The 13,369-nt window shown below is 42.0% G+C and overlaps 1 protein-coding gene and 1 long non-coding RNA gene across 2 annotated transcripts in view; one reads left to right on the top strand and one right to left on the bottom strand.

Moving 5' to 3' along the window:
• Positions 1–13,369, bottom strand: part of SPIDR (scaffold protein involved in DNA repair) — a 332,252-nt gene that overhangs the window by 202,229 nt on the left and 116,654 nt on the right. Inside the window, exon 8 of the mRNA XM_038766467.1 lies at positions 8,368–8,587. Coding sequence (XP_038622395.1) covers positions 8,368–8,587 — 220 coding nt within the window. The remainder of the gene's footprint in view (positions 1–8,367; positions 8,588–13,369) is intronic.
• LOC119945407 lies at positions 6,577–8,395 on the top strand. Its single transcript, XR_005456237.1, has 3 exons — positions 6,577–6,697; positions 6,830–7,847; positions 8,322–8,395. It is a non-coding gene; the product is annotated as an uncharacterized LOC119945407 (long non-coding RNA).

Raw genomic sequence — 13,369 nt, 5'->3', positions numbered from 1 at the left:
CGCTTAGTACAGTGCTCTGCACACAGTGAGCGCTCAATAAATATGACTGACTGACTGAATGATGGTAACCCTCTCTCCCTTCTCTTTTTCCTAACCCCAGAGCATGCCATCTCCAAAGAAGAAGATCTCCATTTCCCTTTTGCAAGCCTGTATTTGTGGCTTCTTTATTCTAACCTTCTGTCTCGTCCTATCAACCTGTCTTGGTAATATGTGGATGTGCCAACTTGACAATCAATCGTTTTTACTGTTTACTCTGTGCAGAACCCTGTACTAAGTGCTTGAGAAAGTGCAATACAGTGGAGTTGGTAGCTGCAATCCCTGTCCACAGGAGATTATAGTCTACCGGAGGAGACAGACATTACAATAAATTACAGCTAGGGGAATTAGTAGGGTATAAAGATATATACCTACGTGCTGTGGGGCTGGGGAGGGTATCAAAATACTTCCTAAACCAGACACCATCTCAGGGATGGGGAGGAAGTATTAATCGGTAGCTCATTTTGTAGGAAGAGGAAAGCTATTTTATTTAAACAAAGCATAAGACATTTAGGGTCAAAATTTTCCATCACATTGAAAACTTGTAATATAAATCAATTTGTATTTCCTCTTTTTAGGATGTGCTCTCACAGAATAAAAAAAGGTTCAGTCACCTCTGTCATATTTCTCTGCCATACAGAGTATAGTCTGGTAACTGCAATATCGGGTGTCCAAAGGAAAGAGAAACAGACAATAAATAGATGTGAATTTCAGTGCATTCACAGATTAAAAAGGAACAAAAAGCTAACATGGTTTGTTTGAAGAGAGTCAATCGGGTGCTAGTAAGGGCTTAATAATTTTCTTTTAAAAACACAAGTGCATTCCCCAAAATCTTCCAACATCATCATCATCAATCGTATTTATTGAGCGCTTACTGTGTGCAGAGCACTGTACTAAGCTCCAACACAAATGTATATTTTATGAAATGTCACCACCCCAGAAGGTGTTTCATATTTCATCTCCATCACGGAAAGTAAACAGTTTATGAATTTAACTAATTACACATGACTAGACTATAAGCTTACTATGGGCAGGGAGCGTTTCTGCTAATTCTGCTGAATCGTACTCTCCCAAGCACTCAATACAGTGCTCTGAACATAGTAAGCACTAAATTCATACCACTGATTGATTACGTGCATGCACTGAAATGATAAAAGCTCTTTACATGTGAATTATGAGTGGAGAACTTTTTAAAATAACTATTTGTTTTGAAGTTCAATTCAAAATTGTGACTAATCAATGTATTCAATTCTATATGGAGTGTGTGTATGTGTGTGTATAGGTGTAGCAATCCCTTTAAGAGGTTCTCTCTTACCTACAGTTATAACTGTAGGTTTCAAGATAAACTGAAGCCCCGAACCGCTTAGCATGCCCCAGATTTTAATCTTAGATGGGTGGAGGCAAGTTGTTTTCCTCGGGGGTGCCGGCGGGCAGGGGGACCGACTGCCACTTCAATTGATTTTATTTATTGAGTACTTACCGTGTGCAGAGCGCTGGACTAATAGCTTGGGAGAGTACAATATAACAGAGTTAGTAGACACATTCCCTTCCAGTCAGTCAATCATTACATAATGGGCACTTACCACGTGCAGAACTCTGTACTAAACACTAGGGAGAGTACGATATAACAATAAACATTCACATTCCCTGCCCATAATGAGTTTACAGACTGTAAGGAGCTTACATTCCAGAGGGGAAGGCATATACTACAAATAAATAAATTATGGACATGTACATCCATAATTGTGCTGAGGGACTGAGGGTGGGATCTACAGCACATCTCATCCTCTTGGACCGCAACCTCAGGCCTCTTGGAAGAGATATGTTTTTAATAAGGCTTTGAAGGTGGGAAGAGGGATCGTCTATCAGACAAGAAGGGGGAGAGAGTTCCAGGCCGGAAGCGGGACATGGGTGAGAAGGCAGCGGTGAGACAGGCAAGATCATCATCATCATCATCAATCGTATTTATTGAGCGCTTACTATGTGCAGAGCACTGTACTAAGCGCTTGGGAAGTACAAATTGGCAACATACAGAGACAGTCCCTACCCAACAGTGGGCTCACAGTCTAAAAGGGGGAGACAGAGAACAAAACCAAACATACTAACAAAATAAAATAAATAGAATAGATATGTACAAGTAAAATAGAGTAATAAATATGTACAAACATATATACATATATACAGGTGCTGTGGGGAAGGGAAGGAGGTAAGAAGTGGGGGATGGAGAGGGGGACGAGGGGGAGAGGAAGGAAGGGGCTCAGTCTGATCGAGGTACAGTGAGTAGACTGGCCTTAGGAGTGAAGTGTGTGGGCTGGGTTGTCACAGGAAATTGGGGAGCAAAGGTAGGAGGGGGAAAGATGATTGAGAGCTTTAAAGTCAACTGTAAGGACTTTCTGTTTGATGGGGAGGTGAGTGGGCAAGCACCGGAAGTTCTTGGGGAATGGGAAGACATGGACCAAACCATCTTGCAGAAAAGTAATCAATGCAGCTACTCTGAAGTCAAGAAACTCGTCGATGCCATTCTGAATTTGGCATACCCTCTCTTCCACCTATAGTCTCATTTCTTTCATGGGTTTTCAAGTCTTCATTCACCCGTTCAGAAATGGCTTCAGCAATGGGCACATATTTAAGTAAGATTTCACAGTACCGTGGGCAGGATCTTTCTGGATGAATCAACTATTAGCTAAATGGGGCCTCCTTTTGGAGGTGCACACATTCTTTCAGACCTTAAAGGGTGCCATTTAGCCCCTTGGAGCTATAATTTACTCAATGCCACTCTTACAGGATGAAAGAGTTAATGTCTCACATACAACTAGACAGAACTTACCTACCAGGGACTGTTCAAAGTCTACAGGTCAACAAATAACTCATTCTAACATGTTCAGAGAACATGACTCTGAACATACCACATCCAGGGTATCAGACAGAATGGGGTGATTTAAGAATAAAGAATCAGCTTTTTCTATGGTTTCCTTTGTTTCGCTAAATATAAAAACAAACCTCAGCCCTATTTTAACAGACACATTTCATATTTGTCTTTGCTGTTTCAATGCTGTATAAATACCTAAAAAATACAATTTAAAAAATAAAAACCTCAACATTAAAACCTCACCTCTGTTCTAAGCCCGGCTCTACTATGTATCTGCTATGTGACCTTGACTTGACTTGTCAATGTTTCAGTTTCCTCATCTGTAAAATTGGGATTAAGTCTATGAGCTTCATGTGGTTCATGGACTGTATCCAACTTTGTATCTACCCCAGCACCTAGTAGAGTGCCGGGCACATAGCAAGTGTTCAATAAATACCTCAAAAAATAGAAAACTCTTTTTTTGGACTTTAAAAACACTTGTTCAAGCCTTAATAGTTTTTTTTTAATCAGTAACTTTTTTTTTTCCTTTAAAGGAGCTAAACCTCTGCCAGCCTCTTCTTTGGGGAATATGGCTTGACTATATCATCATCATCATCATCAACATCAATGGTATTTACTAAGCACTTACTGTGTACAGAACACTAGATTAAGCACTTGGGAGAATACAACCAAGTTGGTAGACATGTTCCTTGCCCACAATGAGCTGACTGTCTAGAGAGGGAGACTATATCTTAATTATTAAATTTTAGACTTAAACGAACTGTGGAATTCATAAAGCTTATCAGTACCATATTCTTAGAAGTAATTGGAAGGCTGCCAGGTTAAAAAAAAACACTTGAAGTTAACCTATGTGAAACTCAAAGTTTCGCAAAGAGAGTCTCTTCCTTATTGGATCAGTATATACGTTAAGGTTAGGACATATGTACATGCATGCGCACGCACGCACATAAATTTATTCAATCCTGTGAATATGGCACTCTAAAATTCAAGCCCCCAAATAATGGCATAACCTTAAGCCAATTGAGACAACCCCTGGAGTCACTCAATCAATCAGTCGTTTTTATTGAGCGCTTCTTGTGTGCACAGCACTGTACTAAGCCCTTGGGAGAGTCCGATAACAGAGTCGGTAGACATGTTCCCTGCCACAGTGCGATTACAGTCTAGAGGGAGCTTACAATCTAAAGCCCACCAAAGTAACATCTCTCATGTGATTTAACACTCGCTTATCTAATTTGGGCTGTCACTACTCCACCGTGCTAACAAGTTTCTTTGGTGGAATTTGAAATGCAAAACTAACAACTACTTTAGCGGAGAAGAGCAGCCAGTTGGTGTGTTTGCGGTGGGGCACCCTCGTGACTAATGACATTCCGGGTGCAGGCTTGGGCGAGTCGTCTCAGTTTTTTTTCCCCCAGCGGAAGAGGAGTAACATTTTGCCTGGCAGGCTTTTAGTGAGGATTAATTAGATAAGATCCATAGAGAACTCTGAGCTCCAGGAAAGCAACTATATAAATACCCAATGGCATTATTTTTATTTCAGTATAAACAGGAAGTGTTTGAAGGCTATTTGTTTTTCAGTGGTTCCCTTTTTAGAAAACAGTTTAAATGAATATACTTGTTTTTCCTCATTTATGAAAGAGTATCCTAAAAAGAGGAAATACAAATTCATTTACATTCCAAGATTCCAAACTGATGCAAAATTTTGACCATAAATGCCTTACCTTTTAAATAAAAAGAAAGTATAATTTAAGTACCATCCTATCCCACTCCTTCAACTTTTTGCCAAAGTTGAAGGATTCAGAAGCTCAAAGCCATCCCAATTTTGAAACTACCCAAGAGGCTCAGACAGCCACTCCAGCACGGGTATTTTTCATTAGGACTGCTGCACCCATTTTCTTCACAAACTCACCTTTCAAATCACTAACTCCCCTTGGAAGTGCTCACAGGAAAATTGTTTTCTACATTCCTCAGTCTTTGATTCACAAAGGACAAAAGCAAGCATAAGTATTAAAAATACAAGAAGCTATGTGAAGCCTGGTTGCCAATCCCTTTTGGGAGATATGGGTACAGTAGCTGGGTAGCAGGAACAGCCGGCATGAAGGTATTTAGTATTTGCTGGACATAAAGATGGACATGAAAGCCAGGGAGATGTTTTGTTATATGTTATGGATCTGGGTTTATAGATCTGTAATTTATTTATATTAATGTCTGTCTCCCCCTGTAGACTGTAAACTCACTGTGGGCATGGAACGTTTCTGCTGATTGTTACACTGTACTCTCCCAAGTGCTTAGATCAGTGCTCTGCGCGCAGTAAGCATTCAATAAATATGGATCAACTGATTAACTGGGCAGGTCATTATTACTCAACAGCACACTCGCCTGTCATGGGGAATACAATGTTTATATGTTGCCAGCTTGTACTTCCCAAGCTCTTAGTACAGTGCTCTGCACATAGTAAGCGCTCAATAAATACGATTGACTGATTGATTGATTGAGGACTTGGTGGGGGCAGTGGCAATGCACAAACTAGCAACTAGTAATGTGTTTTTTGGAAGTGGCTTGGGAAGAGATAAGGTGTCATTTATGAACTATCAGTTTTGGTAACCCTAGATGATATGATTGTGAGCCCCTCTAGGGGACAGAGATTAGGTCTGGTTGTTTACTTTTGACTCACCCCAATATGTGACACAGTGCTCAGCAGGTAAGTGGTCAATAAGTGCCAGAACTATGAGAACACCTGAAATCCAGCATCATCACAATAGGCATCATAGAAGAAATTAAGCTTTCTGTCACCTACAAAAGATATGAAGCAGTCTACCCCTTCAGCCATCTCTCCTTTTTTTTTTCCATGCACCAAGGGCTATTTATTATTAGAATGGTCACAGACAGCACACACTAATAACGGACATGCCTGTGTTGACCCCAAAATAACAGACATAAATTATATTTATGCGCATCATGCAGATATTACGCAACATCGTGTTCATCCCAAATCTTTTACAGACATCTGCAGAATCTAGAGTGTATCTGGGTGAGGAGGCGGGGGAAAGGATCCCAGACCCCCCGCACTTGGTGCCAGAACCGTTGTGATCCCCTTTCCAGTTCCCGTGGACAGCAACACAGCTTAGCTCACCTCCTCCGGGAGGCCTTCCCAGATGAAGCCTCCCTTTTCCTCTGTTCCTCCTCCCCTCCCCATCACCCCAACTCCCTCCCTCTGCTCTACCCACTTCCCTGCCCCACAGAACTTGTGTATATATGTACATATTGATTATTCTATTTATTTTATTAATGATGTGGATAGATCTATAATTCTATTTATATTGATGCTATTGATGCCTGTTTACTTGTTTTGATGTCCTTCTCCCCCCTTCTAGATTTTGAGCCCGTTGTTGCATAGGGATTGTCTCTATTTGTTACTGAATTGTACTTCCAAGCTCCTAGTACAGTGCTCTGCCAATAGTAAGTGCTCAATAAATATGACAATGAATCAAGTTGCACAACTCGGCTGTAGGTGTCAAGGCTGAGGGAGGATGGGTATTTAAAATTAGAATTCTAGGCAGAAGGTGCTGTGCCAGTGCCAGACGGGGGGCAGAATGGCAGAAAATCATTACCACCCTTGACTTCGCCAGTCAGCTGGGATCCAAATCAGATCCCCTTCCCTCTCTCAAGATCTTGGAAATTCTGAGAGAAGTAGTCTCTGACCAAGGCAGAAGACAAATCTTCCAGTGAGGATCTCATATTCTTCAGGATGACACATCCAAGAAGGCTCAAAAATTTGACCAACCAATTTGTCAGGTGAGAAAGCAAAAGGGGGCAGGGGGAGGTGTCCTTTGCCTTGACTGTCAATCTTTTTATTTCCCTTTTCTTGGTTAGTCCTCTAGTGCCAGTTTTTCAGAGGAAAGTTATGTGATTTCCTTCCATCTTTAGGCTCAAACCTCTGAGAGAGGAAGAGAAGTGATGTGATGATGGAGACAAAAAGGAAACTGGGCAGAAACACTATGAAAGAAGAGAGAACAAGACTAAAACTAAGGTTTGAAGACATTTTTTTAAGGGTTTCAGTGAATGCTGTTAAAATTAGGAGGATCTCATTTCTCCACTCCCCAAAAAAGAACAACCATCCAAGCAGACCAGCTGATCACCATTGTTCTGGTAGGACATCAGACAGAAGCAGAGAACAACTAACTGGGCAGCTTTCTCCACTCCACCCCTCTACAGGATCTTAGAGTGGAACAATCATGTTCAGCCATTCACCTCTTCTTCCTTTTTAAATGAAATATAGCACCCTTGAAAATCAGGCAGTCACCTATTTCTCTGCTGCACACTTACAAAAGCCAGGAAAATTGGAAAAATTCCCATACACCCAGTTCACTCATGTTTCTAGTTGATTCTACAATGAATTATTTCTACATAGGACTGAAGACGGCACTGCCACTGTAACAGAGAGTGTCAGTGTTCGCAAATCATTTGACTAATAAGGGAATTCCTGACTAGAATTCGTTCCGAAATGTGGAAAAGCGTAGATTCTCCTGTCAATTCTCCAAGATGATCTACATTGCTCTACCAGCAAACATTCTTGGGTTTTATTCTAAGTCATCCAAATGGCCTGAAACAGTATCTCTCAAGCACTTTTAGACAATTCACAGAATCTGAATTTACATCAAGAACCATAAAAACCAGCTTCTGGTAAATCTGGCCAAGAGAAGGAGTTTAAGGGGAGGAGTGCCCGCTACCATTCCCACGCCAAAAATCCATTCTTGGGTCTTCAGGCTGACCACATAAGCAAATATTTCTGGTCTCTTCTTTATTATGAATTTCTAGGTTGGATACCTTCCTTGACTGTGACCTCCCACAGAATCCAGCCAGCTCTGGATTCAGCCAACTCCAGGAAAAAGAAGCAACCCAAGACAAAGGGGATAAGGAAAAAGAAAAAAGTTCACTGAAAATGGTAACTGTTTCCTGGTTCACTCTTGCTAGAAACAATGAGGATTTCGTCCTCCTGGGCTGAAATCACCATCATGGGTAAAATACTTTTGGTGCTCTTGACCACCACAAACCGAAGATCAAAGAAGAGATTTTTCTGACCCGTCACCAACGCATTTTCATTGTCTCATGGTCATACCGTGACGCTAATGCTTTCCTTGGAAAAAACTCACCCATAAATTACAAAAACAAAAACAAAAAAACCCAACCCAACCTTCAAGCAGCACTTAAGAGGCAGAACTCGTGGTATTTTCTTTTGTTTTTCAAACTCTCACTAAGCTGTCTGCCAGAGGCCCGAGCAGGCCGCCAAAGACGGTTCAGTGTTCCTGTTACATAAAACATAAGACGAAACCTGGCTCCTTCCCCTGGAGTCTTCCCTGTAATAATGTGACAAAAATGTTCCTGATAAAAATGCCTTTTTTTTTTTTTTTTTTATGAGGCAGAGCCACATGCTGCAGCTGCTGGAACCAGTTGTGTGTACTCACCAGGGAGGATAGATATGGATGATATCCTGTGGACCTCCCTTGAGGTGAGCTGCAGTTTCCTTCGTGAACAGGACTCTGAGTCTGGCTCCAGAATCCAGGACTGTGTCTTTAGAAGAATCTGTATCAGGCAGAGTTTCTAACTGCTCGCAGATGGCCACTTGCAATGTGCATTCCTCAGACAACTCCAGGATCCGCACAATTAAAACTCCAGATTTGCCACCTAGAAAATGGGGTAAGCACAAGAAGGGAAGCAAAATTGAAAACCAGCGAAGTATATATGGTGCAGTTTCACCAAAAATACCCCAACAGCAACAACAAAAAAAACCACCAAACAATTCCACTGCAGGTTCCATGTTGTTTTACAAGAGAACAACGGTTTATGCACTTTGGAAAAACAAGACCTAAGAATACAAACTAAAACAGCATGGTCTCTGATTTTATATCACCACGAAAAACAATAGATGGTAATTGCTATCTGGACCAAGAATTGCTTTCATTAAAAAGAAACAAAAAAACTAACTTGGTTTTCTGGAAAACCCGAACCATTCAAGGTGGGCCATACAAAATTTGGGAATATGGGACAATTGTCCCATTTGATTCCAGATTAGGAGAGATGCCATTTTTAACACTTGCAGTTTTTTGGGCTAGTCTTACTCTTGCCAATTCTTGTGGGAAGACCTGAGGACATCCAAGTGTGCCTGAAAAGACCCCCAAATTCCGGTCTTTTTGACCTCTTTAGCTCTTCAAAATTTTCCTGCTACTGCCAAGTCCCATCTTTTTTGCCACCCCTCCTACCCCTCTATCCCTACTCTCAAAATGGAAAGTTAGCATCCATAGGGATCATCTTTATCTCTTTCTTTCTCTCCTATGCTATTACAACTCCTGCTTCTCCCATAGGAAAACTCTACTAATAGTAGTAGCACAAAATGTTTCATTCCACTAGCTGGTTTTATAACTTCCAAATCTTGGAGTATTGTTGCTTTAATACAGCTGTTCAGCTTCTCTGTCAAGCTGAGGATTTAAGACTTGAGTGAGATCCTGGACGCCAGTGCTGTTCTCGATGCCGAGTTTTAATATTCGCCTGACTAAACTTCACTTATTTTGTATTTAAATGTAATCATGCTCCAATTTTTTTACTTCCCTTTCTTAATTTATCTTCACCCACCTTCCAAAGCCTCACTCTGTTCCCAGTCTTCTCTCCTGACGACCTAAATTGCCAGCTCCCAAGATGAATCAAGCGCTTAGTACAGCGCTCTGCACACAGTAACCACTCAATAAATACGACTGAGTGAATGAATGGATCCCTGATGTTGTCACCACCACACGATCACCAGCTATGGTTGCCTGTCACGGCAGAGGCTGGGTGGAGACTGGAAGCCAGAAATATGGTAGGGGACAGACAGGGAAGGGCAGCAAGGGGGGAAATTAAGGGGGAAAAAAAAACCCTATAGCCCCACTAAAAGGATCTTAAAATCCAGAGAGGTTAGGCACCAACCTGGATCACTTTGGCTACCGCTGTGAGCAGGGAACGTGTCTATGAACTGTTACACTGTACTCTCCCAAGCACTTAATACAGTGCTCTGCACACAGTAAGTGCTCAATAAATATGACTGATCGATTGATCATGCAGCTCATCATTGCTAGAGGATGATCCTGCGGCAACAATAAGTCACTGCCCCAACTCCAGTGCCAACACCAACTCCTATGCTAACCATGTTACTATTATTTTTCTTAAGTCTCTTCCTCCTCCTTGAATCTCTTAATCAAGTTCTCTTTTTACTCCCTGTACAGGAGAATTTTGATTCGGTTGAGAGCTAAAGGGTAGGGACACAGAACCACACAAACCACTCATGCCGTGCTCTCAGAGGCAAGAGAGAGGGAAGGAGTTGCTTAACACTCCTACGAGGTGAGGAAGATCTCGCTATTGAGAGGAGAAGAGGGGATAGTACATTCAAGGCCTTGCAAAGCCAAAGCCAAGACTTCTAGGACAGTAATTTCCAACTCTAATTAGAGATTGTCAGCCACTTTGTTTCCAAATGACAGTTCCCAGTAATTCTTGGGAACAAAGTGTTCTGTGCTATACACCTGTTCCAAAGAATTTGGGGGAACTGTAGTCTAAAGAGAAGTTGATTGCTGATCATTAGACTATGGCTGGAGACCTCAGACTCAATAAATCATTGTGCAACAGAACCCCCCGGCTCCTCCAACACATCCTTCTTCCTGAGTCAACTCAGAGCCCACAGCAGCATGGCACAGTCAAAACTACAAGTTTATCCTCTCACTGAGCAAATGCCGAAAATGCCATGGGGAATCCCAGATTAAGAGGAGAGCATAATTGTTGAGGGCAGATATCAAAAAATACTATGAGAAGACCAGCAACAGACAAGAGAAACTTAAATGAGACCCCGGGCTAGTATTTTCTATCATACATACGTTATGCATATGGCAAAGAGCTCAAACTCTCAGTGAACATTGTTCACATCTTACATAATGTTCACAAGCAGCTGCTCAAAGAATCTATTCCATCCAATTTTTTTTTTCAAGAAAGGTACTAGGAAGCCAAATTTCAATAAGCTGATGAAATAAGGCTATAGTAACAACCATACTCCAACAGAGGTAACTGATTAAATCAGTTCTCTCACCAGTAGTCAAAGCTTAAAGAAACCATTATCCCTTCAACTTTACTAGTCTACCATTTTTGTAGTAATTTATAACATTTATGTGGCTCACTTTCATTCTTTAAGCAAGATTTGAAAACAAACTAGGAATAACATTAATTTATAAAAGATGGGATGAATATTTTCTAGAGGGGGCCCTGAAATTACAACCCAAAATGTAGTCTACTGATAGATGTTTGAAACAACCACTGTAGACCTCAGCAATGTCTCACATGATTTAGCTAAACATCCAGAAGTTTAAGACCTTATGATAGTTCAGCAAGAGCAGACTCAAGGCACTACCAGCAAATGTTTAAAGTCCGACTTGCATTGGATCAACTATCCTTTGTTGACTAGTCCTGACCACTCTCCTCCACAATCTCTCATATCCTCCTGCCACCAGGGTATCTTTCCATGGATGTCCTGCTGATACCTCAAGCACAATATATCAATCAATCAATGGTATTTATTGAGTGCTTTCAGTGACCAGAACACTGCAGTAAGTGCTTGAGGCTGATACAAATGTTGCTTGCTCACAAGGAGCTTACTGTCAACAGGGAGACAGACATGAAAATAAATTACAGAAAGGGGAAATGGTACACTATAAGGCTTTACATAAATGCTCTGGGGCTGGGGTTAGTGACCCAGATGGAACCCACCTTCCCTCCCACTCCTCCACCTACCTTTCCCATCATGGTCAACATCACCACCCTCCCCATTTCTCAAGCCTGGAACCTAAGCATTACCTGCATCTCCTCAATATCTTTCAACCACTATATTTAGTTGGTTGCCGAATCCCGTTTGTTCTTCCCCCGTGACATTTCAAGAATGGACCCTCTTCCTCTCTTTCCAAATAGCCACCATGCTAGCCCAGACATTTGTCATATACCAGGTTGACTCCTGCAGTCTGCACACCTCTCCCACTTCTCAAAAACCTCTGACGGTTATCCACTCCGCTTTGCAGAAATTTAAGCAGCAGCATGGCCACTATAGTGGAAAGAGCTTCAGCCTGGGTGCCAGAGGACCTGGGTTCTAATCTCAGCTCTGACACTTATCTGCTTTGTGACCTTGTAAGTCACTTTAACTTCTCTGTGCCTCAGTTACTTCATCTGTAAAATGAGGGCTAAGAGCGTGAGCCCCAAGTGGGACATGGACTGGACCCAACCTGATTATCTTATACCTACCTTGGCATTTAATACAGTGCCTGGCACATAGTAGGTGCTTAACACCATTAAAAAAAACAAACAAAGCTCCCGACCACTGGCTGAAAAGCACACAATCGGCTCTCCCCCTCCACTAAACCACAACTCTCCCTCTTCAGACCTCTCAAACTAACCTCAGTGTGCCCCATTTTTTGTGTCTCATGTCCCAGCCTCTGGATCCCACCCTTCCTCTTGCCTGGAACTCCCTCTGCCATATATCTGATTGACCCTAACTTTCCCCACCTTCAAAGCCCTTCTGAAATCACATCTCTAAGAATCCATCCACAATCAATTCCTAATCCTCCAATCCCATACCCTCCAACTGCCACCTCAGTGCCACCTGTTTAATTATCAATGAATGGTATTTATCAAGCGAATAATAATAACAATAATAATAATAAGCGCTTGCTATGTGCCGAGCACCGCTCTAATTGCTGGGGTAGATACAAGGTTAATAGGTTGTCCCATGTGGGGCTCACAGTCTTAATCCCCATTTTACAGATGAAGGAACTGAGGCCCAGAGAAGTTAAGCGACTTGCCCAAAGTCACACTGCTGACAAGTGATGGAGCCGGGATTCAAACCTATGACCTCTGACTCCCAAGCCCAGGCTCTTTCCACTAAGCCACACTGCCTAATGTGTGTACAGAAGTGTACTAAGCACTTGAGAGAGTACAATGCAACAGAGTTGATAGACACATTTCCTGCCCACAAAGAGTTTACAATCCAGATGACTGGAATTACTCACAACTCCCCTGTGGCACTTACACACTCTAGTACTTCCTCACTAGATAGTCTGTCTTCCTCACGAGGTTGTAAGCTCCTTGGCCTTTTAGACTGTGAGCCCACTGTTGGGTAGGGACTGTCTCTATGTGATGCCAATTTGTACTTCCCAAGAGCTTAGTACAGTGCTCTGCACATAGTAAGCGCTCAATAAATACGATTGATTGATTGATTGATTCACAATGCTCAGTAAAGGTTTTGCACACAGCTGGCACTCAGCTCCCACAGTCACAGGAGAAGGAAAGAGTTTCTGGCCAATGTCACGGGAACTGCAGAGTAATTTGATTTCTGTCCTGGTGACTAGTTTGTGCACGATGCTGGAGGCAATGAGACTGAAGGAAATCTCCACGCCCATGTCTGCC

This window comes from Tachyglossus aculeatus, chromosome 25 (assembly GCF_015852505.1).
Source record: "Tachyglossus aculeatus isolate mTacAcu1 chromosome 25, mTacAcu1.pri, whole genome shotgun sequence".
Classification (NCBI taxonomy): Eukaryota; Metazoa; Chordata; class Mammalia; order Monotremata; family Tachyglossidae; genus Tachyglossus; species Tachyglossus aculeatus.
Note: the sequence above shows the minus strand (reverse complement) of the source record. Positions and strands in the feature narration are given on the sequence as shown.